At 33.2% G+C, this 27,722-nt stretch overlaps 2 protein-coding genes across 8 annotated transcripts; both read left to right on the top strand.

The window, feature by feature from the left end:
• The first annotated feature begins 1,195 nt into the window (after positions 1–1,195).
• On the top strand, positions 1,196–7,194 carry LOC105331953 (tripartite motif-containing protein 2). 2 transcript variants are annotated; one of them, XM_011434348.4, is made up of 2 exons: positions 1,196–1,424; positions 5,416–7,194. In XM_011434348.4, exon 2 carries the CDS (start codon positions 5,441–5,443, stop codon positions 7,070–7,072), a length of 1,632 nt encoding a protein of 543 aa, XP_011432650.3. In that variant the 5' UTR covers positions 1,196–1,424; positions 5,416–5,440; the 3' UTR covers positions 7,073–7,194. The 2 variants fall into 2 exon arrangements, with proteins under 2 accessions (XP_011432650.3, XP_019924359.3); XM_020068800.3 differs by lacking the exon at positions 1,196–1,424 and adding an exon at positions 4,516–4,666.
• A 4,812-nt stretch (positions 7,195–12,006) lies between these two features.
• On the top strand, positions 12,007–16,499 carry LOC105331952 (tripartite motif-containing protein 2). 6 transcript variants are annotated; one of them, XM_066082748.1, is made up of 3 exons: positions 12,021–12,144; positions 13,357–13,501; positions 14,255–16,499. In XM_066082748.1, the coding sequence occupies exon 3, from the start codon at positions 14,278–14,280 to the stop codon at positions 15,910–15,912; it is 1,635 nt and encodes a 544-aa protein (XP_065938820.1). In that variant the 5' UTR covers positions 12,021–12,144; positions 13,357–13,501; positions 14,255–14,277; the 3' UTR covers positions 15,913–16,499. The 6 variants fall into 6 exon arrangements, with proteins under 6 accessions (XP_011432648.3, XP_065938820.1, XP_034307903.2 ...); XM_034452012.2 differs by having other exon boundaries at positions 13,357–13,569; XM_066082747.1 differs by having other exon boundaries at positions 13,357–13,640.
• The last annotated feature ends 11,223 nt before the right edge of the window (positions 16,500–27,722 follow it).

The raw sequence follows: 27,722 nt of genomic DNA, 5'->3' as shown, positions 1-27,722 counted from the left end.
AAAGAAAACATTTTATTGTTGAAATACCAATGCATTCAAACGAGATTTTACAAATGATATGCAAGAAACCGGATAGTATCATTAAAAATCAAAGTACTGAAGTACTGAAAGCCGGGCTCTTTTGTTGTGTCTTATGCATATTGTGTAGTAAAGACTGAATATCTCTCTCTCTCTCTCTCTCGTTCGCTCTCTCTCTGTCGTTCGCTCTCTCTCTCTCTCTCTCTCTCTCTCTCTCTCTCTCTCTCTCTCTCTCGTGCTAGTCTTGTTTTTAAAATACGTTATTAATAAGAAAATTCAAAACAGACAATTCTTTAAAAAAAAACCCAAAAAACCCCAAAAAACCAAAACAAAACAAAATGCCAAAACATTTGACAAAACGTGGCTCTTTGTGTAACTATTTGGTATAGCGGAAACTTTTAATTTGACGCTGTTTGTTTTTTTTTTGTTTACTTTTGAAGTTGTGCTACATGTATTTATAGTAACATTTGCCTGCCTACAGCCAGGACTCTGCTTTCAGCAGAGCCCGGCTAAAAATGACGCCAGGTGCTCCAAGTTACTTCTGGATGGAAAAAAATTTAAAGTGTTAGATTTCCCCAATATATATCTCCAATTTAGTTAAAATGAATTTTCTGGAGAAAAAGTGTGTTATTAAAAAGGTCCCTTTAATAATTTTTTTTAATTTCTACAGTACATATATGTGCATATTTGTCATAAGTCTACAAAAAGTGAGGGAAATGGTGAATTGGGACGGATTTAAATGTGATATCTGTCGTTTGAGGAACGAATTAGATAGAAATCAATTTCTACATGGTAATTGTTATGAATGTATTCCAGAAATAGAAAGTTTTCTTTTCGGATTCCTTTACAGGTATGTTCAGTCATGCGGTTCATTAGAACCGGTTTTCTAAAAAATAGTTTGTTAAAGTCAGCGTAGGACGACACGCATAACTGGAAACACGTATACAATTTGAAAATATTTTAGTTTAATGTCCATCATGTAACCTTATGTTGATAGTTAAAAGTATATATATATATCGGTATATACATTAAATTAAAGCTCCTGCGTGTCTTTGCTAGTCCATTTAAATTGTTGTTGTTTTTTCTACTGATCTTGTATCGGAAATGAATGGGTTTTTAAGAAGGAACAACATTCTTCAGTGTCTCTTAAAATGATTACCCTTTCAAATTATTTGATATATTAAGGCGTCTAAAAATACATTTTTTACAGATGAAATACATCTATTTATTTCTATCCATGTTTCCACCATTTACAGTTTGAACCATTTACATTAAAATGGGGCGAAACCAGTTGGCACGAAACCTATGTGCCAACATATTACCGGGGCGAAACCACCCGTGACCTCTGATACTATTGAGTCTACCAACATGACGACGGTGGAAGTGTAAGGTCTCTGAATGAAAAGGTACAGAAGTCTATACGTCAGTTGATTTTTATTTCATACACAAACTAAAGACGCTTTTAGGGAATCGTTAATATTTTGTACGTTGTGACTGTTTGGGGCAAGTGCAATGGAAGTCAGAACATATTACGATACAGTCTGTTAAAATTTGTTTACAAAAATGGCAGCACGTTTACCCTCGCGACAGGATTAGTCCGAACTTTAAACTCAAGATATGATATTTTGAATGATTTAAACTTGTTAATGAGAACTAGCTGGTATGCATGTAGGTACATAAGGTCTGTATATATTAAAACGAAATTGCTGCCAACATGCGTTGAATTGAACCCAGGATGTTTTGCACCTTTTCTGATCTTTTGCACCGAGCTGTTTAATGTTAATATTGTGGCAAAACATATGATGAATTTTGGTGGTTTTTTTGTCAACATAATAATCAATTTTTGTCATAAAATATTTCTTAATGCAAAGTTCATAATCCTGAATACTGAAACAGAGACACATCTTTCTGTGAATATCGATTAATTGGCTCAGATCAAGCTCGAGTATTTGTAATTTCATTACCCCATAGAATTTGTTTTTTCAGGGTTTAATTATTTAAACAATTCTCAGTTTTCAAGAATCATCCATGTACTGTAACATTAATAACTAATATACGGTCTGTCCCAAGATATGTGTAGCTATGCAGGACATATTCTCTTAAACTATATTAAATATTTAATATTTATTTACCAAGTATTAATTCCTCTTTGTCTTAATTACGGAAACTTATACCGGTAGTTAATTCATAGCTCTATAGATACAGGATGTTTGAGAGGCATCATTTGCTTTTTTTCTTTCGATTTGCTTGGTTTTTTTTTAAATTATTTTAATGGGGAGAGAGATATTTGCAAAACGTTATAATCTTTGTTCAAATTTTTATTTATTTCGTGCAGTCCGTGATAATCGCCAAGACTTATATTTCTTCTACGTAGAAGATTGATCCTTCTGTAATTTTAGCTAATTATTTCAAACTTAGTATTTTACCAACTATATATCAAGCGTTGAATTGAACCCAGGATGTTTTGCACCTTTTTTTGATTTTTTGCACCGAGCTGTTTAACGTTGATGTCGTGGCAAAACATCTTATGACTTTTGGTATATTTTTTGTCAACATAATAATCAATTTTAGTCATAAAATATTTCTTAATGCAAAGTTCATAATCTTGAATACTGAAACAGAATATGTGAATATCGATTATTTTTAAGGCCTCGAGCTATGTTCGACATCCTTCCATCAATCGCCAAGACTTGTATTACTTCTACGTAGAAGATTGATCCTTCTGTAATTTAAGCTAATTATTTCAAACTTGGTCTATTTCACTTCTGTTTCATGTGGAATTACCTTTTTCCGAAGCCATGCAAGATTAAAATTGCAAAAAGAAACATTATGTATTCACCTGCATATTATGTACCGTCTCCAAAATTTAGGTGGATATTTTTATTTTCATTAAGCTATAATAAATTACATTATAATAGTACATTAATTGTTAAGTATAATTACTTAATTCAATTTATTACATTGTTTGACTTCTAAAGAGCTGTATATAAACATATAGTAAACTGTTTTAATTTTAAACCAAGAGCTTTTTTTTTTACCAAAAATAATCCATGGACATAAGTGTCCTTAAAGACCTAAGACACTAAGAACTAAGACGCCTGCGCCCACTAAAGTTGTCAAAATAAAGTGAAATCATTCTTCTTGTGGCAAAGAAATGTACAACTTGCGAGTTTTATTTATCAACGTTTTGGAAACTCATGGGATTTCTCTACATTAGATTAATTTCAACGGTGAATATAATGAAAACACATAGAACAAATTGTGTAACATACTGTAAAATGAGAAAATTTGGCGCATACATATTTTAGCGCAAATGCAAGTGCCAGTACATTAGCGCAATTATATTTTAGCGCATGCATCTTTTCTTTAAAAAAAGAAAACGAAATTGTCGTTGTTTGATAAACGATCACGCCCAAAATTTAGTTCTGTGTTCACTCAAGCATGTGAACACAACGACTTTGATTTTTATCTCGCACGCACGGTAAACTGTCGTTGAGAACAATACACTTACTTTTGTGTAAATCGTCAGTAGATAGATATGAAAACTTCGATTATTGGCGATAATGTGTAATTTTTGTTGGTAAACAAATTTGAGTTATCGGACTTTGAATTTAACGTGTCGACTTGGATAACACTAGAAGAGTCCCAAAACTAAAAGTGAAATCGAATGCTACATTTACCATGAGTTTCGATCACCATGAGAGAATCTTTTTCACAGTAATTTTACATTAAAAAAACACACAAAAAATAGGTATCGTCTTCTTATCTTTATATCCACTAATCAGAGATCATAGAAATTATGATCAATCATGTATTGTCAGCGTTAACGATCGCCACGCTTAATCACATTTTTACCTCGAGGCGCTAAATGGAATGGCATGGGGAGAAGCCCAATTTTCAAGGTGCTAATGAGAGATATTAAAAAGCAATTCAAACTGAATAAATTAATCCATGTTTAGGCACTTACACCCGATAACCCATACCATTTACCTGTGTAATTGTTTAAACAAACAGAACCGACAGTATCTGATATTTAAATGAACACTTCTATATAGCCTTAAAAATAGAATGACGTTATTGTTTTGCAACTTGAAGAAATTTAATACATATAAAAAATCGTTGGTGCACTATTAATTTTAGCGCTCAGAGGCAGTTGCGCCAAAGGCGCTAAAATTTGTAGTGCGCCATATTTTCTCGTTTTACAGTACTTAAAGAGCCCACTAGCTACACTCCCCTTGGGTTCAAATGTCACCTCTCACTTAAATTTAAATAAATGGTTCTTCTAACTTGTTTTTTTTATAGACTTTTCCATATTTATTATGATACAAGCTGGCATTGTTATCTTTTTAAAAACTTCATTTACATCGTCCTATTAAACTTTTTAAACTAATTAGGTTACACCCGTTCGTAAAAACAAAATGTAAAGGAAATTTTTCTCATATTTCTCATGGCGGATTGTTTCGATGGGATTTTTTCGAGTATCAAAATATATTTAATTGTTTTACTTTTCATTTTACTCACGAGAAGATATATCAAAAAATCTACATTTGAAGACTTCATTTTTACCCTACTACATTTCCAAAATTCAGAAGCTTCCGGGGGCTTAGCCTCCGGAACCCAATCTGGACTTTGCTCTGGACCAACTAGGGTCAGATATCGAAGTTGAAATTCTTTGTTTTTGTAAACAATGCTCAAGTCTTGTAACCGTTTCCATGTGTACTACATTGCTATAAGTTTCTAATAAATGATGCTTTCTTTTGTTGATAATATTACTTTAGAACACATTAAATCAAGTTATTGTTAATGCCTCTAGTCATTTTTTATATGTATGGTATATTCCTTACTTAATTATATTACAGCGTCTGTAAACAAATATAAGACTTGGACTTTGTTTACTTTACAATGAATTCTTACCTCTGTATTTCTCTTATGACTTGAATTCTAACATTCAAATTTCGGTAAATTATTCAAAATGCACAATTAAAGCACCTCATACTATAAATATTAAAGTTATTACTGAATATATTTAGGTTTGAAAAAGACAAAGAGTTCAGAATTGTTAAAATTACCGAGATTTTATGTTTACAATAAACCAAGCGACAAGCTATAAGCGTGTGCTATGATCATTGTGACGTCATGAAAAAATTCTTACAGAATTGAACGATTTCGCTATTCTGTAGGTTTATATAAGGAAACATATTTGCAAAGGTAACTATTGATGAAATCACATTTCATAAGAGACAGCTTGGTATTTACTTTTAAAGTTTACTAAATTTTCCTCAAACGATTAAACTGCTATTTGATTCAAAATAAAGGTACAATGTTTACAAAGAATCGATAATTTGTTTAATGCTATTCAATGAGTATTTAATTTTCATCAAATTCTTTTTTTTTTAGATTTAGATAAGAAGTATCTGACCTGATGGATCAGCGTTGGGCCCAGGATGTGTTACGGTGTCATCTCTGTGAGACTCCAGCTCCCTCTATGTACTGTGACATTTGTCACATACATCTGTGTAAAGCCTGTGTGGGAGAACATCTCTCCGATGAATCCCAAGATCACAAAGTTGTGTCATTTAAAAAGAGAGGATCTACAACTAAATGTCCAAAACATTCTTCAAACATAAGCGTACTTTACTGTCAACAGTGTGACATTCCTATTTGTACAACATGTGCTTCATCTGAAGAGCATCATGGTCATAAATTTATTGAATTAATGGAAAACAAGAGAGAAGTCATTCAAAAAGATTTACAGGAATTAGAAAAACTTATTTATCCTCAATATCAAGAGATTGCATCAGAAATTCCAATACATGTCGCTGATCTGTATAAAAACTCACGGGAATTGACAACAGCTATCAACCAGCATCAAGATGACTTATACAAAGAAATAGACACCATGGCTAAGACACTGAAATCTTATCTTGCTAAAATGGACTCCGAACACCTGGCTGTACTACACAAGCAGGAAGATGAAATTAAACACACTGTTTCTGAAATCACTCAGAACATTGCTGATCTAAGGAAGTTACTAGACTCTAATGATGCCAGCCTTGTCGCTGCCTACAAATCGAGAAATGCCGAATTCAGAAGATTGCCTCCTCAACTCAAAGTTTCCTTACCACGTTTTATTCCTCGAGGAATCACCAAAGAACTGTTTGGTTCTCTGACAGCGTTATCTTTAATAAAAGCAGAACGCTGTATCATAATTGATTCTCCCGTTGCTGAGTCATCTCCCTTGGACAAACCGCTCATTAATGTACCGCGGATCATCGCAAATATAAGGACGGAGGTTAAATTTTTAGGTAGTGTGGCCTGTCTAAGTGATAATGATATGTGGACGTGTGGTGACGACAGTATCATGCGACTGTTCAATATCCATGGAGATCTAGTGCAGTCAATCCATTCCAAGTCTGGGAACAATCCATGGGACATAGCAGTGACAAAGACTGGGGATCTTGTTTATACTGATGACAAAGATAGAAGTGTGAACATACTTAAGAAAAAAAAGATAAAGAAATTGATCAAAACCAGGGATTGGACACCTCGCAATATATGTAGTACCTTCTCTGGTGACCTCTTAGTTGTTATGACCAGTGATGATCAACCAACAAAAGTTGTGTGTTACTCTGGTCCCATAGAGAAACAAAGTATTCAGTACGACGACAAAGGACGACCTCTCTATTCATCTGGGTACGTGAAATACATCAGCGAGAACAGAAATCTAGATATTTGTCTGTCAGATTCTGGAGCTAATGCAGTAGTGGTAGTTAATCAGGCCGGGAAACTCCGGTTTACCTACACTGGCCCTCCCTCTACTAAGAAACGACTATTTGATCCACTCGGCATAACTACAGACAGCCAGGGACTGATACTTGTTGCAAATATTAACACCAGTTGTATCCACATCCTGGATCAGGACGGACAGTTTATCCGGTACATTAGAAACTGTGCTTTTCAGAATCCACGAGGTTTTAGTGTGGACACCAGCGACAACCTATTTGTGGCTGAGTACTATTCTTATCAATTGAAGAAAATAAAATATTATATGTAGAAGAAAATATGTCTCTTTGATAGTGTTTGTATATATTGCTTGTTGACAAACTGAAAGTCTATATATAGTATAGAAGTATGTGTATGAAAGATGAGTACCTGTATTAAATAAGAAAAATATTAAAATACCATATACCTTCATTTAATTATTATTTCAAGTATTTCATGTCAAAGGGTTATACACTGTACATGTACATCATGACAAAAACTCATTATTTAATCCCTTATCGGTATCACATGAGGGGACTAGAGCTCTCTTCATCATCCGTCAGTCTTTCAGGCTCTGTTCCACTTCAATCGGGTATACACATAAGGTTTGTTGCACGGCAAGGAAAATGCCACCCATAAATGTGGTTTAAATCACTTCTTTTCTTCCGGGATAAAGTTTTCATTATGTTCTAAAGAAAATTTCTTCAAATTCAACCATTTAAACGTAAAAAATAGCAATTCATCAATTATGATTAATTAAAAGAAAAAAAAACGACTTCGGTTATTACCAGGATTACACGGGGATCACCTAATGAGAAACCAATAATCAATTCACAGGGACCGTCGCTGTGAAATTTAAGGAGAAAAAAATCTATCATATATATAAATCAACTTTCATACAAAATACATTTTGTATTCAATATCAAACCTATAAATATCACAGCTTGAAAAATATTAATATTATATAACTCTGAAGAAAAAAACCCTTGAAGCACTGAAGATAAGTCGAAGATATTTTGATAATTGTTTTTGTGTATTTACAACTTCGTCCGGCACGTAGCTTAAAGGTGTTTCAAGCGAAGATCTTTCTTAAAATAACGAATAAAAAATGAACTGAAAATAAGAAAAAGAACAGTGAATATGTATACTAGGACCCCCCACCTCCCTTTTCCACCAGTTAGGATTTTAACGATTTTGGAATATTTTTTAAAATTTTGCTTGTCAAGATTTTTTGGATTAGTCTGCCTCTTTCACTTTCGAAAAGATGCTACGTGCATTATCATTCAATTCAACGTGGATTCATAAGAAACAATTATTAAAATTTAAAGGTGATTCATTAGATTTCGAATTTCACAGATATGCGCATAATTTCATTTTCACTCAAAAATATTAAATAAATAATTCTTATCAAATTTTAGTTATAAAAATATTTCTAGGGCACTCTGATTAAAAAGATTCCATAAATGTCATTTTTTTTATCAACTTGAAAGCGATACATACTTTAGCATAATATCAACCATCTTGCCCTGATGAAAATTGGTGAAGGTCTTAATACACTATTACGGCATAAGGAATCTTTTAGTTTTATCAAAAATTCTCTTAAACATGGGTTTAGCTTGAACAAAATTACCCACACAAACAGACGAACCATTAGATTTTTTTTAGAAAATTATCAAAAAATTTTCGATTACAAATTCAGAACAGATAGTTACGTGTTTGATGTATATTAAGTTGTCAAACCAGGTTATTTATAAAATATTTACCCATATAAGGTTCTACGTTTTCCATGATACGCATGTTCAAATTTTAAACTTGTCTATGAAAAATAATAAATCGGTTAAACGAATTTAAACCTGTACAAGGCAGGTATTTGCAACCTGGGGGTGTACAAACATTGATTTTAATCCTTACTGGGTTTCCATTTATGATTTTAATAAAATCTGAACAAAAAAAGCGAGAAAGAAACCTTTTTATGTTACTCATAATGTAGTAGCTTTTCCCCCAGGGAAATGCTTTAGTACAGGCATTTTCAGGGAGTTACAATGTAACCTGTGATGAAAATATGTCAAATCCAGGGAGAGTCAATGACATTCCATCTAAACACCCTAGAAACCGGGGATAAACACTAAACTCAGCGTATTTCATGTCTAAGACAAGGATTCTAACTTTTAAACGTGACAAAGTATTTCCGGAAGCACGAAAACAGTTCAATGCAAGGGACAAACTACTAATGTCCTTATTTTTATGTGTGTTTACTTGTGATGGTAATCAATTTTTGAAATTATTATATATGTACTCAATTAGTGTAAAAGAAGTTCTTTGATTTAATCATTTTACTGATGCCCAAAACGCATTATTTTCTTTTAAATATGATGTAAACTCCCAGAAATATTTCAAAAAAGCATCTGCGATGGAAGAAAGTCTGTACTGATTATTACCCCTGTTGATCAGAGATCTATATATATATATATATAATTAAAGGGGCATAGTGGTAAATTTTGTCAAAAATTATTTTTCTGAATTTAATGTTTACAATGCATTTCTAATAGGCAACTAAAATTTGAGTGTCAATCTTAGAGATATAAGCAAGTTATAGAGCTTACAATTCGTTGCTATGTAAACAAAGCTTTTGTTTACATTTTGAATGTTGAAGTGAAAATTCCAGTTTTTGACCTAAAGTAAATGCTTGTAATGTTAAGAACTGTTTATTTATGCTTAAGCCGAATTCGTAAAGAGACAAATTAGCTTGAAAAAATTAGTGTTACTAGGAAATTTGACCTATGTAAACAAAAACAAAGCATGAACCTTGTTTACATAATTCAGAATTGTTACATATAGCCCTTCTTATTTTTTTTATAACTCTGCTATTAAATCAAAAATTTTATTTTGTCATCAGAAATGCATTCATAAAACATGTAAATAATAAAAAGAGAAAAATAGTCTTTGATTAAAATCGTCACCATGTCCTTTTAAAGGTTGAAGTAAAAAATAGTTTTCTAACATAAGTAGTCACCATTATTATAAAATCATTAGAAAACGAAAAGCTAGTTTGAATAATTTCCAGTTGGACAGGTGCAAACACTTTGAGCACCTTAATATGCAAGTAAAGGGGTCAAATATCCCACAGTACTATATATATATTTAAAGAAAACAAGCTCGCAAAAAACTGTAGAAAATCAAATTGTTATATCCTTATAAATGTTCTTCTATGTAATCCTCTCTAATAAAAAGTCTAATAAAACGAATGTTTTTTCAACCTGTCTGACGATTTCGATGTCGACCGGTCTACGAACTAACGCTTTCAAGGAATTGCCAATACAGTGTGTCTGTTGGGGCATGCATATTTGTGGTCAAACAGATTATAATGTAATGCTGAAAATTAGTTTGTATAAAGTCGCGGCGTGTCTACATTCGCGACGGAATTAGGTCAAACTTTAAATTCCACTTTAAAAGGGGCATGGTCACGATTTTGGTCAATATTTGTATTCCATTGGTATTGTTTACAATGCATTAGCAAGGCATTTCAGACAATCAACCAACATTTGAGTGTCAGTTGTCGACTTACTTGTGTTGCATTAATATTCAAAACTATTCAAATTTCATCATAAAAGAGCAAATTTTAGTTAAAATATTCAATCGGACATGACAATTATCAAGTCGCTTCAAACCAAGAACTCTTTAGTTTGAGAGTGGGGGTAAGGTGTAGGATTTCACAAGGATTTTAAATTCTGTCTCTTATAAATATGGTACGCATAAGTTCCCAGAAGTCTTCAATACGTCTTCCATCGTATATTACGGAAATAAAATTATAACCCGGGTTACGTATATTTTTCTACAATGCTAGCCACCTTTTAACCTGCATGAATAACCAAAGAAAACATTTAATCAGTGAAATACCAATGCATTCAAACGAGATTTTACAAATGACATACAAGACACCGGATAATAACATTTAAAAAAAATGACGCGAGGTGCTCCAAGTTACTTCTGAATGAAAAACAAATAAAGTGTTAGATTTTCCCAATATATATCTCCCAATTAGTTAAAATGAATTATTTGGAGAAAAAGTGTGATATAAATGTCCCATTAATCAATTTCATTTTTTTAAAAATTTCTACAAGTATATATATATATATATATATATATATATATATATATATATATATGTGTGTGTGTGTGTGTGTGTGTGTGTGTGTGTGTGTGTGTGTGTGTGTGTGCATATCTGTCATAAGTCTACAAAAAATGAAGGGAATTGTGAATTGAGGCGGATTTAAATGTGATTCCTGTCGTTTTAGGTACGAATTACACAGAAATCAATTTCTACATTGGAGTTGTAATAAATTTATTCCAGAAATAGAAAGTTTTCAATTCGGATTCTTTTACAGGTATGGTTAATAGAAGCAGTTTTTTATAAAATAGTTTGTAAAAGTCAGTGTAGGACGACACGTTAGCTGGAAACACGTTTACAATTTGAAACTTTTTCAGTTTAATGAGTCCATTATGTAACTTAATGTTGATATCTAATAATATATATTTACATTCCACATAGTTTTGGCTTGTAAAGTGTGCTGAAAGCTACGGCAGTTATAACACTGAAATGCACACAGGGTACTCAAAGGTTAAAATGACGAGTTTTATTATGACATCACATACGTTGAATGCTGTTAACTGCAACGTCACAAGCGAAGTCAAAGTTCACGCTTGTGGCCGTTTATGGCTCTTCCATTAATATGAACTTACCCTTAGGATAATATAAGAAATTTTAGGTATAATCACATTTGCAGACAAGGCAAAAGTTAAAAAATATAAATACATGTATAAGCATTTAATCATGATTTTTTGAAAGATACAGTCTCTAAACATCAGCGATATGTGCATAAAAATTTTCATAACGCGCTAACGCACGTTACTTAATTTGTATGCACACACCGTTACGAGAGGGTATCTTTCAAAAGATCATGATTCAATGCTATAATAAATCGGTATATACATTAAATATGCTGCGTGCCGTTGCTAATCCATTTAAATTATTGCTGTTTTTACTACTGATCTCGTATAAGAAATGCATGGGTTTAAAAAAAAGGAACAACATTCTTCAGTGTCTCTTAAAATAATTACCCTATGAAATCATTTGATAAATTAAGGTGTCTAAAAATACATTTATTACCGATGAAAAAAATCCATTTATTTCTATCCATGTTTCCACCATTTACTTTTTGAATCATTAACATTTAAATGGGGCGAAACCACTCGACACGAAACCTCTGTGCCAACATATCACCGGGGCGAAACCACCCGTGACCTCTGATACAATTGAGTCTACCAAATGACGACGGTGGAAGTGAAAGGTCTGTGAATGAAAAGGTACAGAAGTCTATACGTCAGTTTATTTTTATTTCATACAAAAACTAAAGACGCTTTTAGGGAATCGTTAATATATTGTACGTTGTGACTGTTTGGGGCAGGTACAATGGTAGTCAGAACATATAACGATACAGTCTGTTGAAATTTGTGTATACAAAATGGCGGCACGTTTACCTTCGCGACAGTATTAGTCCAAACTTTAAATTCAAGATATGATATTTTGAATGATTTAAACTTGTTAATGATAACTAGCTGGTATGCATGTAGGTACATAAGGCCTGTATTTACTAAAACGAATTACTGCTCAGATGCGTTGAATTGAACACAGTTCAATCGTCAAGACTTGTATTACTTCTATGAGAAGATTGATCCGTCAGTAGTTTTAGCTTATGATTTTAAACTTGGTTTATTTTGGTTCTGTTTCATGTGGAATTACCCTTTTCCGAAGCCATACAAGAATAAAATTACAAAAAGAAACATTATGTATTAACCTGCATATTATGTACCGTCTCTAAAATTTAGGTGGACATCTTAATTTTCATCAAGCTATAATGAATAACATTATAATTGTACAGTAATTGTTAAGTATAATTACTTAATTCAATTTATTACATTGTTTGACTTCTAAAGAGCTGTGTATAAACATATAGTAAATTGTTTTAATCTTAAACAAAGAGCTTATTTATTTATTTTTTTAAAATAATTCATGGACAAAAGTGTCATTAAGGAACTTAGACGCCTGCGCCCCATAAAATTCTGAAAATAAAGTGAAATCATTCTTCTTGTGGCAAAGAAATGTACAACTTGCGAGTTTTATTTATCAACGTTTTGGAAACTCATGGGATTTCTCTACATTAGACTAATTTCAACGGTGAATATAATGAAAACACATAGAACAAATTGTGTAACATACTTAAAAAGCCCACTAGTTAAGCTCCCCTTGGGTTCAAATGTCACCTGTCACCGAACTTGAAATAAATGTTTCTACTAACTTGTGTTTTAAAGACTTTTCCATGTTTATTATGATACAGGCTGGCATCGTTATCTTTTTAAAAACTTTATTTACATCGTCCCAATTAATTTTTTAAAATGATTAGTTTACAGTCGTTTGTAAGAAAAAAAACACCGAAAATTTCTTTTTTTTCTCATGGCGGATTGTTTCGATGGGATTTTTTGGAGTCTGAAAATATAATAAATTGTTTTACTTTTCAGTATACTCACGAGGAGAAATATCAAAGAGGTATAAATTTGAATATTTAATTTTACCCTACTAAATCTCCGGAATTCAGGAGTTTCCCTGGGCTTAGCCTCCGGAACCTCAACAGGACTTTGCTATGGACCCACTAGGGGCCTCAAGGTGGTAACAGATCCCCTGCCTAAAACTGGCGCCTAACCTTAAATCCTGGATCCACCACTGCGGCTATTGTAAATGCTTCCTCAAAATTTGAAAGCCAGATACCGAATTTGAAATTCTTTTATTTGTAAACAATGCTCAAGTTAAGTAACTGTTTTCGTGTGTACTGCATTGCAGTAAGCTTTTATTAAATAGTGCTTTCTTTTGTTGATAATATTACTTTAGAACACATTAAATCAAATTATCGTTTATGCATCTAGTCATTTTTTTCAAAGATATGGTAATTTCCTTCCATAATTATATTACAGTGTCTGTAAACTAATTTAAGACTTGATCTTTGTTTACATTACAATGAATTCTTACCTCTGTATTTCTCCAATGATTAACACTCGCATTTCGATAACTTATTCAAAATTAAGCCACCTTATACAATAAATTTAAAAAAATTAAATTTTGATCTCAAATAGTGTCAAGAATGAACCACTTTCATTGAACTGAAATTCTATATCAATGTTATGAGCAGAAAACAACGTGGGACCCTTAATGTCATATCTGTTGTTTATTTATTGAAATCACATTTCATAAGAGACATCTTATAAATATCTTTTTGAGTGAAATGTTGATGTTTCAATAAATTTTCCTTAAACGTTTAAACTGCTATTTTATTCAAGATAAAGGTACAATGTTTACAAGGAATCGATAATTTGTTTAATGCTATTTAGTGAGTATTTAATTTTCATCAAATTCTTTTTTTAGATTGATTAGAAGTATCTGACCTGATGGATCAGCGTTGGGCCCAGGATGTGTTACGGTGTCATCTCTGTGAGACTCCATCTTCCTCTATGTACTGTGACATTTGTCACATATATCTGTGTAAAGCCTGTGTGGGAGAACATCTCTCCGATGAATCCCAAGATCACAAAGTTGTGTCACTTAAAAAGAGAGGATCTACAACTAAATGTCCAAAACATTCTTCAAACATAAGCGTACTTTATTGTCAACAGTGTGACATTCCTATTTGTACAACATGTGCTTCATCTGAAGAGCATCATGGTCATAAATTTATTGAATTAATGGAAAACAAGAGAGAAGTCATTCAAAAAGATTTACAGGAATTAGAAAAACTTATATATCCTCAATATCAAGAGATTGCATCAGAAATTCCAATTCATTTCGCTGATCTGAATAAAAACTCACAGGAATTGACAACAGCTATCAACCAACATCAAGATGACTTATACAGCGAAATAGACACCATGACTAAGACACTGAAATCTTATCTTGCTAAAATGGACTCCAAACACCTGGCTGTACTACACAAGCAGGAAGATGAAATTAAACACACTATTTCTGAAATCACCCAGAGCATTGCTGATCTGAAAAAGTTACTAGACACTAATGATGCAAGCCTTGTCGCTGCCTACAAATCAAGAAATGCCAAATTCAGAAGATTGCCTCCTAAACTTAAAGTTTCATTACCACGTTTTATTCCTCGGGGATTCAACAAAGAACTGTTTGGTTCTCTGACAGCGTTATCTTTAATAAAAGAAGAACGTTGTAGCATAATTAATTCTCCTGTTGCTGGGTCATCTATCCTGGACAAACCGCTCATTGATGCACCACGGATCATCGCAAAAGTAAAGACGGAGGTTAAATTTTTAGGCAGTGTGGCCTGTCTAAGTGAAAATGATATTTGGACGTGTGGTGAAGACAATATCATGCGACTTTACAACCTCCAGGGAGAACTAGTGCAGTCAATCCATTCCAAGTCAGGAAAAAATCCATGGGACATAGCAGTGACACGGACCGGGGATCTTGTTTATACTGATGACAAAGATAGAAGTGTGAACATACTTAAGAAAAAAAAGATAAAAACATTGATCAGAACAAGGGATTGGATTCCTCGCAATGTATGTAGTGCCTCATCTGGTGACTTCTTAGTTGTTATGACCAGTGATGATGAGAAACAAACAAAAGTTGTGCGTTATTCCGACGCCACAGAAAAACAAAGTATTCAGTTTGATGACAAAGGGCGACCTCTCTATTCACCTGATTGCATTAAATACATCAGTGAGAACAGAAATCTAGATATTTGTCTGTCAGATTATGGGGGTCATGCAGTAGTTGTAGTAAATCAGGCCGGGAAATTCCGGTTTACCTACACTGGTCCTCCCTCTACTAAGAAACAATCATTTGATCCACTCGGCATTGCTACAGACAGCCAGGGACTGATACTTATTGCAAATATTAACACCAGCTGTATCCATGTCGTGGATCAGGACGGACAGTTTCTCCGTTACATTAAGAATTGTGCTTTACAGAATCCACGAGGTTTTAGTGTAGACACCAGCGACAACCTCTTCGTGGTTGAGTACTATTCTTATCAATTGAAGAAAATAAAATATTATATTTAGAACATAATATGCCGCTTCGACTTTCTTTGTATGTATTGCTTATTGACAAACTGAAATTGTATGTATAGTATCCATATATGTGTATAGAAAATGATTACCTGTATTTTGTAACAATATTATTCACATAAGATATACCTTCATTAAATTATTCTTTCAAGTAATTCATGTCATAGGTTTATACACTGTACATGTACATCATGATAAAAACTCATTTTTTAATCCCCTACCGGTTTCACATGAAGAGACTTGAGCTTTCTTCTGCGTTCGTCAGTCATTCCGGCTGTCTGTCCCACATCCGTTTTCCACTCTCTCCTATGCGTTTGAGGAATAATATGAAACTTGCTAAACAAGTTTAAATGTCAAACAACAGATGAAGTTTACACTTTGGTAGCTTCTGGTTGACAAATTGTCGAGAAAATTAAGTTTTTACATTCCAATGTTTGGATAATCAGGTACGTTATTGGGTTTGGTGTGTCCTGAATAAACGAGGTCAGTATGTGTATAGAAATTATATCGTGCATTACATGTATCAATACTTTTATCGTTTCTAAAGCCCCTTTTACAATTGGCGCACGAAAACTTTACAACACTTTGCGATCTGAATTTTTTTTTTAGATTTGAACGAGCTCTCTCATACGTTGCACGAGCTCTTGCATTCGTTGCATGCATCAAGTCTCCTAAAAACAGTGGACATGCACACTATTCAGATGCGACCGAATGCGATCCAAAATCATCGCAGTGCAACTCACGAACATTAGTACAAACGTTTTACAACGTTTTGTGTACTTGCAAGAGCATCTTCGCTAGCCAATGGTTTTCGGTCCACTTTGCTCCCCATAAACCCTTGGCGGATTTCATTACGAAAACTCGGTGACAAGATCTGTTTTATGATTGGCTGCAGCTGCGAGTAGCTGATCCAATTGCAGTGCTTGTAAATATAAACTTTAAAAGAAAACACATGTGTGATCTTTGGTGAAACAATCGGTGCTTTTAACAAATTGAGACACAAGTACAGTGCCTCCCCAACGATGGTCTAACCAGATTGCTTTAACAACCTATATATTTTACTGGGATTGACCATAGTTCTACAAACTTGTCAAGGCTCGCGTGATAGCATGGGAAGTAAACATGGCGAATGTAGAAGTTGCCTATCCCGTTAGTATATATACGTTCCTACTTATGGTTATTGCTTTTAAAGGTTCAGTGAGCTCTATTTTATTTAATTTCTTTGGTCTGCAATATTCACGACAACGATACCTGATTTTATGGTATGAAAGCTTTCATATAAATCGGCGACTTTTTCACTTCCGGTACAGGTCCTTACATAACACTATAAATAAAACATTCCGTGCTTTCCCTAGGTTATAACTTAATTCGTATTTAATAGCATCGTTAATTATGTTCCGATATTCGGTAGTCAACATGTTTTCAAGTTGTATTAATGCCGTAGTGTGAATATAACCTGTTGTTTAATTCGATTAAAATGTAAATATGCAAAGGGGCGCAACTCAAGTTGCTCGCTAGATAGCGCCACCACATCATCGAGTTTTCGTAATGAAATCCGCCAAGGGTTTATGGGGAGCAAAGTGGACCGAAAACCCTTGGCTAGCGAAGATGTTGCAAGAGTGATGCACGATTTTTAACGGTGGTAATAAAAATTGCAGTTGTTTATATGTGTATTGTGCGACCATCAGACTGTTGCTCAACGCACGCACGCACGCACGCACGCACGCACGCACGCACGCACGCACGCACGCACGCACGCACGCACGCGCGCGCACACACACACACACACACACACACACACACACACACACACACACACACACACACACACACACACACACACACACACACACACACACACACACACACACACACACACACACACACACACACACACACACACACACACACACACACACACACACCAAAATATGAAGATTTATTTCTCTGAGAAAAAGTCATATTTCCTGAAGGCATCGCCCGAGGGAAATTTTTTTTTCTGGGGGAATAAATCTTCATATTCCCTAAACATTAATGCAATAAACGTATTATTATACCGGACAACAAATGATTAAATAAAATACGTTGATTTCCAAAAATTGTTTAACTTTTCAAAAGATATAACGTCGTGATTGCTTGATTTCCCCTGTTACTGTCTCACTTTTCTTTCATAATTTTGAATCATAAAAAGTTAAGTTGGTTTTGTGATATATAGAGAATCATAATTTTTAATTTAATCATAATTGTCTTCATCATATGCTCATATCTATGAAATCGCCCTGTCACGTGACTTCTAGACCAATCAAATATGATAAAATAATCATATTGTGGTATGATAATAAATGCTGCTGCATCTCTGTTTCTTCTTAGGCGGCATGTTCTCTCGCTTTCAACTAATTTTACTGAAGAGCACCGGAAATGGGCGGTATAAATACCCCCTCTGACTCGCACGAGCATTCGTACCATGTAACGCATGGTCGCACGTCCAGTCGCATTGGCGCACATTCAATCGTCTGATCACCTGGTCTCCTATCGCAATATCTTTCAACAGTCGCTCACATTGTACAATAGTCGCATATAGACGCAAGATATGTCGCAAGATTTAATGCGTTTACACAACGCTCGCCTAGATCGTGCGAATTTCGTAGAAATACTTTTTTCAGATGCGATTATTTCGGCAACAGTTTACGATTCATATCTAATTTTATCGGTCACACGAATATTCACTCATGCGTCAATTGTGAAAGGGGCTTAACGAACAAAGTTCTGTAAAATAATGTCAAGTATTGTTATGTACATGTCATTTTATTCGTCATTATTTTGGTAGCATTAAAATAGGGTTCGTTTTCGGGTTTGGGCTGTTTCATATAATTGTTTGGCAGGGCTCAACACTAAAGTCCCTTTTACAATGGGCGCACGAGCAGAAGCAACAAAATAGTCGTGCGACCGAAAAAATTAGGTATGGTTCGTAAACTTTTGACAAACAATTTGTTTATGAAATAGTAGTCGTGCGAAACTCGCACGATTCAGAGCGACCGTTGTGATATATAAACACATTGAATCGTGTTATGTATATCGTGTCTATAGATTTGTAAGATTATCCGATAGGATAGCATAAAAGACCAGATGATCGGACAACTGAACGTGCGCCAATGCAATAGAACGAGCTGCAATAGTCTTATCATGCGTTTCATCCTATGATTGCTTGTAAGACTCAAAGGAGTTATATATACCGCCCGTGTCCGACGCTTTTTCGTGAAAATAGTTGCTTCAAAGAGAAAATATCGCCTAAAATGGCAAAAAAGAGCTAAAATCAAGGTCAATTGTGGCCTGAAACAGAGTAGCTTATACAGTATAAACTGTATAAGGAAACTATTTGCCCTCTTTTTATTTTCGTTCATTTTGCTCTTTTCTTTCGGTTAGTGGATTAAGATTTTGCAAATTCCAATGTCTCACATTATCTCTCTTTTGCCACAACATTGTCGGGGCGAATTCAAAGCGAGGCAAAACCACGGGGCGAAAATAACCCCGTATCCAATATATACTTTTGGTAAAGCATGGGAACTGACACCGATAAATCTTGCAATGATAGTAAAACATATTGATAGATTACGTGATACACGTTGAGCAACAGTCTTATGGTCGCACAACACACGCATTAACAGCTGCGATTTATCTTACGATCTTTAAAAATCGTGCATCGCTCTTGCAAGTACGAAAACGTTGTAAAACGTTTGTAGTAATGTTTTTACGTTGCATTGCAATAATTTGGATCGCATTCGGTCGGGTCTGAATATTTTGTATTTCCACTTCTTTTAGGAGACTTGATGCGACTACAAAAACTCAAGGAACGAATGCCAGACCCCCTGCAACGTATGCGATAACTCGTGCGAAGCCTAGAAATTCCGATTGCAAATTGTTGTAAAGTGCAGCAATTGTGTCAGGGGCTTGAGGCACGTCCGACCGACTAAGTCCACTAACAGTTTAGTCTTGGCAAGTAAACACTGCATTATGATAGCCCGACAGGTCGTGTTAAAATTTCATTCAGTGAGTCATTCAGGCAAACTCAGTGTAATAGTATTGTACAACAGAACTAATAATCAAAAGCTATGAGTTCAAAATTATTTGTCATTGAAAATTCAACATGTTACGATTGTCATTATCTTTGAAAAAAGTCACTCGACACACTTCTTTGTATTATGTATCTCTTTGACGAAAACGATCGGCAGACATCGGTAGGTTTCTGGGTATTATAAATAAACTTTTAGCGGTTATGGACAGTCTTACGACAACTGATCGGTTGATTATTGATTTCTTAATCGATTTTGTTTATGAATTGATAAATCCAAAAAAGTTATTTAGTAATATGAAAGAAAGAGTTTTTTGTAATATTCTTATTGATAGAGAAACATATTGATTTTATTGAACCGAAACTACCTTGTACGACCTATTTACGATATTACATTGTTTTATTGCTGACGTTAAAAATGTCCTTATTCGACTTTAGTTTCTCAGAGGGAAAAGGAAAATTATGAATCTAAAGCTAAAGGCAGAGCGAAAGTTAAACCAAAACCAAAAGGCGAAACGTTGGTGTTTTTTACACTGCTTTTTTAATAGACATAAAAAGAGACCACATTTATTACACTCTACCCCAGAATACAAAAGCACCAGGAAAAAATGGAGTGGCTTTCAAATCAAGTTATCAAACCGATATATCCTGTCGCAGATTTATTAGCAAACATGGATAAGACTTGCATAGCGAAATAAAAATCATGATCAAGAAACTGAAATCTTATCTTGGGGAGATTTATAAAAAAAACACATGTTTTTCATAAATAAACAGGAAAATAAAGTCACACACTATATCTGAAATAACAGAGCATTGCTGATCAAAAGAAGTTACAGGACTTCAGTGATGTCAGCCTTGTCTCTGCCTGTAAATCTAGGTATGGCACAGATTGCCTCCTAAAATCACAGTTTCCTTACCAAGTTTTAGTCCTAACAAGATTAGAAAATAACATATCTATCAACAATTTGGCTCTCTGTCAGTGTTATTTATCATAACAGAAGAACAAATCTGCACAATGGAATTCCCCGGGACTGAGTCCTCTCCTCCGGACACACCGCTTATTATTGTACGACTGATCTTCACACAGATAAACACCAAGTATAAACTAGTTGATCTACAAATTATATTCTGTGCGAGTGATGAATATATATAGACCACGGGTGGTGATAACAAATTCATAAGAATTTACAATCGGGGGGGGGGGGATGGGGTTAATGGAGGGGGGGGGGAGCTAATGAAGTCAATCAAAACCATGTCATAGAAAATCCATAAGACATGACGGGAATTGTGATCCAGTGTATACTGATAGAGAAGATAGAACTGTGAGCATAGTGGATGATGAATAGATTAAGACATTGATCAAATTTTACTAGAATGTGCAAAAACATGCACAGTGACAATTACCTTGCTGATGTCCATGAAAACTTGCATAATTGTAGGTAGTCGAGTTATATACAAGGTTTTTTTTTGCCAAGATGGATTGGATTTTCCGCAAACATACTCATATTACTACCTTGTATTTCTCCATCAAATCTAGTTCGATGATTGTAGGCATACCTTAAAGGGGCATGGTAAAATTTTGGTCAAATTTTTATTATTTCCAATGCTTTAGGAAATTTGGGTGTCAGTCGTTGAGTTTTAAGCAAGATACAGGTCTTACAATTCTTCGTCATGTAAATAAGGTTTGTGCCCTGTCTGTTTTTGTTTACATAGGTTCAATATACCATTAAAAATCTTTTTAAACCTGCTTTGTCAATCATTTTATTCATTTTAAGCATAAATAAACAGTTCTTTATGATTAACACATTCATTTTAGGTCTAAAACTGGAATTTTCACTTCAACATTCAAAATGTACGAGGGTTGTTCGGAAATTATTTAGACATCACGGATATTTCCATTTCTAAGTGACGAATTATGGTCAAAGTTGGCATGGACATTGAAGAAACATTAAAAAATAATTAAAGAAAGTAATATTAAAAAATGTTTAATATTTTGTTCACAACGGTAGATTAACAAATCGGTGGTCGGGGTACCTGGCACAAGCATAAACTCGGAGAATAAAAAAACTAAAACATCGTCTATCTAAGTGTCCGCAAACTTACAGCTTATACTAAAAGAAATCAGATTATATATGTTCATTTTGCTATTTATTGTGACTAACTTTTGATCAAGTTTTACGAATGTTTGAGTTGAAAAACGGACATGGTACAGATATATTTACCAAGCAATAGGAATTTGAAAACGACAGTATATAGAAAGAACTATATATGATAAGAGTTAAATTTGGCCCCCATAATTCGCCATTTTTTAAGTGTTTCGGGTACAATAAAATGTTAACTAATTTTTTAGAAGAGTTGATATAAAAAATATTTTTCATATATTTATTTGATTTATTTGCACTCACTGGCAGTATATGACGTCAGAAGTGACGCCATTTCTATAATTCAATCAAAATCAGCAAAAAATTGACATATTTCTTATCTATTTACGAATGGGAAATATAGAGCGCATGCTTGAACAAGGAAAATATTTTTGTCACTTATTAGTCTTGGCTAGATACATCTCTGATTAAAATATTTTATTTGTTCAAGAATGCGCTCTATGTTTCCGGAAGGAAAAACTGCTTGAAAATAAGCTGTTTTACGCTAAAATGCAAAAATGGCGGGAAAAGGTTGTCTTTACAATGTCATATTTCTAAATTGTGGGCACTTGAACCAAAATGAATATAATGTAAACACATCACATACTTATCTGTACTAAGAAAACAAAGAATGATAGTAAAATGATGATGTTCATTTTAGGGGACCATTTTAGGCCCTTATCATTTATAGTCCTTTGACGTCAAGGCGGCGCAGCGAATATACATCAAATTGATGGAAATTTCGGAAAAAGACCTTTTAATACCACCCAACTGCTTTAACAAAAACTAAACGATGGCAAGGGATAAAGAACTTTAGTTTATCGTCTTTTTTCACTAATTGTTTAGCTAGAATTCAGACAAAGTTACTAAATATCAAATACTTTTTCACACTTACTGATGTAAACAGTTCTAAAATATGTACACAGAATCACTGTAGGAGACATTTCACAGTAATTTGACTTTCACGAAATCAAGAATGGAGGGAATATTCGAATGTTTACATATTGAAATGTAAACAAAAGATGAGAAATGAAGAATTAATTCTTTTGTCCCTTCTTTTGTTAGGTTTTTAAAACATAGGATCAATAAGAAGCGTCAAAATGACGTTGCGGTATTAAGTTTGCGATTGCGCCGGGTCACTGGGCGATGGCAATTTGGTCAGCTTACCAGGAATGATCCAATCATGCTATGGACAATAAATTTTTTACATTGATAAACTCTATCCTGGTTTACGTTTTGGTGAAATTTCAAGGATTTATCTTTTTCCCCAAGGAAATAAGCGTAAATGTCTCAATAATATCCGAACAACCCTCGTAAACAAACGCTTTAAAAATTGTTTACATAAGCGAAGATTTGTAAGCTCTGTAACTCGCTTATGACTCATCAAATGACATTCAAATTTTGGTTGCCTATTTAAATGCATTACTGAAGCATTGTAAACATTAAAATCGAAAAAAAAATATTTTTGACCAAAATCGTGACCATGCCCCTTTAAAAACAAACAGAATATTTTTGATCAATGTAAATATATAGATAATATTTTTAAAAGAATTATACAATAATCTCATAGATTTGTCATTCCTTTTCCAAATACTAGAATTTATACGAATTGGCCCATCCTTTTCTGACCGTACTTATCATACTAACATATATTTCTTAATGATGTTATAATTACACGAGATACCACACGTCACAGTAAATGTTTTATTAGGATAAATAATCTTAATTGTCACATAAAAAAATTTCCTTGAAGTCGTTATTCTTACGATCGGCGGCAATTCATACGAATTTGAACTTTTTGGGAGTGGAGAAACAATGGAAAATATCAAATAATAAACTGCCCATTATCAAAGAATGGTAAACATATTTAATATATACGTGTTGCAATATACCAAAGTGCTATGGAAAAACAAATTTGAAACGCAACAATTTTAAAACCAAAACGTCCTTATGCAGATATAATGGAGTACATATAATATAAGTTAAGTAAACCGAACCCCTCATCATTGGATCCGAGTATATAAAAAATGAAGAACGTGCAAATATACTTATTACATTCAATTCAATGAAGATGAATATGAAGTTTGGCATAAACAAGACCGCAGAATAAGATACGCCCAATGTATCAAATTGAAAAGTACCTGAATTTCGCAATTCTTGCCAGAGTACTTAGTGATAAAGCACATCTGTTCAAAAAGTACGTTTAATTCTATAGGGTAATATCCTAAACCATAACAAATATAGCTATAGTTACAACTATCCTAATGTTTTGTTAAATTGTTTAATAGAGCAAGGTAAATGTTTACTCTTTCGATAATAATTGATATTCAAGTATAGTAAACTATTCTAACAAGTAAGGTTATATAAAAAAAATCAGATAGAAAATGTACATGTATATAGTGTATGTATTTAAAATTGTCAGGTTTTTTTTATAAATATATTTATCAGAATTATGCTACGTGATTTCAAGGTATGCCAACCAAACTAGATTAAATGGAGAAAAGAAGAATAAGAACTTTACAGTTATTGAGAGAAACGCGACACATTTTAACAACACGCCTGTAGATTATAATACAAAAGAGGTCTCTTTTGCCAATAGAACAAGTTTTGATGGATATCAACAAAGTAAACGTGAACGTTATAGAAGTGCATTACGTTGTGCCCAAGGTTTTAAAACCAAACTTCCAATTTTTATCACAACGACATAACTTCGCCATTTTCTAGTGTCCGTCTAATTTTCTCTGACAAGCGTATGCTGACCAATTTTTTTAAACAAATACAAAACACAGAAGAAACCGACAGTTTTTCTCGCTACAAGTAGAATTAAAGCGAGAACGTAGTGAATAGTGGATTTGTTTACTTTATTTTTAGCAGTATTAATGAAACATCTTTGAAATACAAAACATTTGTACATGCAGTCGTAATTTTCGTTTTACATAATGGAGGTAACTAGTGTGTCTGAGTACAACAAATAGCATTGGTATCATTTATAAAGTCTTCTAAAGTAGGATGTTTAACTTTATTGATGAAGTAACTTCATTGGCACATTGCGTATCTTCACGATGCAAGAATTTCCGTACGTGTAACACAACATAGTACACAGTTGTGCTAAAATACAAAACATATTTTAGATGGATAGGATATACTGTCGTTTTTTCGACAACTTATCCCTTTTATGGGACACAAACATTTGAAAAGGATACATAAAATTTAAATCTTCGAAATATTGTACCATAGTGATAATTGATTAACATATCTATATATTTTAAATTACATGTGTAAATATCTATAGTTTTCTCCCTTTCTCTCTGTCCCTTTTCTATTTCTTATTCTCATTCTCACTCTGCCTGTTTTGCTGTCTGACTGACAATAGGAATAATCCATATATTTGTACACCGACAACTAGGTCTTGATTTGGATAGCGTAGATTTTTGCTTTGTTATACATACTAGTAATGAACTGTATTCAATTTTCTGATGAAGAGTAGGAAATTTACTAAGTAGATGTAAATACATGTACGGAGTCACCATTTTGACAAAGTTTGAGTCTAATTTTCAACCTCGACAAAATAAAGCCAATTACGAGATATATATCTTTTATATTTACAATGCTGGAATATAAAATTTAATATATGAATATAAATATTATTTTCAGTGAAAGATTTTGATGCAGGTGTAAGTTTCCGTACAGAAAATATCTCTCCTGTATGATACAGTGCACCATGTTTTTGTCAACATAATTATTTATTTTATAAGACATATTCCATATTATACATACAATTGCACATAAACGGAGCCCGTCTTTCAATACTTTGATTCAAATTGAAAACCAAAACATATCTTAAAGCAAGTGCAAATGACAGAGTGTTCCCGGAAGCACAGAAGATTTACTTGCCCCCAAAAATTTTAAAATCAAACAATTCCGCAAAATATTATGATATGATCATTTAGAATAATTTCAGTGTTTAATATTTTTAATTGATTCGCAAAACAGTTTAGTTTTCTTTAAAATTTATTATTGATAACTCAGAAATAAAAAATAGAAGAAGCAAGTAAAATTGTTTATTTTCCCTGGAGATGATATTTTTAGAGGAGCTCGAAATGAAACACAATTAGGTTTCTGAAATAATTATAACTAAAACCCATTTAGTAAATTTATTAGAAACAAAAATAAAATTTTATAACTACAAACGCACGCTGCACACAGAATTATTAACACTGAACCAAATTCTAAGTGTTCACCCATTATAATTGGTTTAACTATATGAAATAAACAATTATTTATCTTGTCTTCAAGGAAATTGATTTCCATTAAACTTTCAAGTAGTTAAGATCAATGGATTTAGCATGACGTCTTGATGGGACCCGAGACCTTGATTTTTGATTGATATCACAAGCACTTCCGGTTTGCTTGAATTTCGCCAACAGCTTTTGGATTTTGTAAAGTTGCCAAGGGTAATGTCGATATACTAATGAAAATGAAAAATGATATTAAATCATTTCCTTTCGATTGCTTAATATTAAAAACAAAAACACAAACAAAATAAACAACAGATTTAGAGTGAGTACAATTAGTCGTATGAAAAATCATGACACTAACATTCTAATGACTCTGGTTCTTTTCTCAATGATTTTTTTGCCAATTTTAAGTTGTTTTTCTTTCATTTGAAACTACTGCTAAATACTATTTTCAATCGCAAAAAGTTGCCTATCAAATTATGCATGCTCAAAGAATAGCCAATTTCTTGTTTTGAAGTTTCATCACGTGTAATTGGTTTCAATCGGTATTGTCTTAATTTATCCGTGCAATGGGTGAGGAGACATATCACATTGATATTTTATTTTATTTTGTTATTTTCAATTTATTCTATTCATTGGGGATGAACACTTAGAAGTGTTGTTGAGTATAACAGAAAATTAATTGTAAAATAACTTGTTTTGGTCGGTTATAACTTTTGAAGTAGCTCAGCTTTTTATTACTATTCCTAAGATGAAAGATGAAGATGTATCCTTTTTTTTTAAACCCTACTGAAATAATGTTTGTTTTGCAACCAAACGTCGCCATCAACGGATTTCGCTCGTTTCTAAAAACAATGATGCATTCATTCTATCTTTTATTACATTAACTATAGGGCATACAAGAATAAGATACTGTTTTTATAACATACTTTTTTGTCCGAAAATAACTACTTCAAATATTTTCAAAATATCTGAGAAAAACATGCATATCACGTTACATAGAAAGTCAGTTATAGTTCCAAGAAATGTACATAATGTATCTAGATTAAATTCATATAATATGTCTAAAAATAGCACGTTATGCTTCACTATTCTGTTTTGATGTGGGGAAAAATAAATCGGCATTTGTTGTATAAGATATGGCTCACACATTGTTTATTTAATACTGAAATAATTATGCAACCATATTTTGTCAAATCCACTCGAATGTCCTACATGTACTCAACAATAAAATATGCTTACAGTGTTTGTTTAAGACTTTAATGTAATAAAAGACAAGGCTTTTATTAAACAAAATAAATAAATAAACATAAAACACATTTAATCTAAATTTTAACGTCAAATATGCCTCAGGTT

The sequence above is a fragment of the Magallana gigas genome, chromosome 4, assembly GCF_963853765.1.
Source record: "Magallana gigas chromosome 4, xbMagGiga1.1, whole genome shotgun sequence".
Classification (NCBI taxonomy): Eukaryota; Metazoa; Mollusca; class Bivalvia; order Ostreida; family Ostreidae; genus Magallana; species Magallana gigas.
This window is presented reverse-complemented; position numbering and strand designations above follow the sequence as displayed.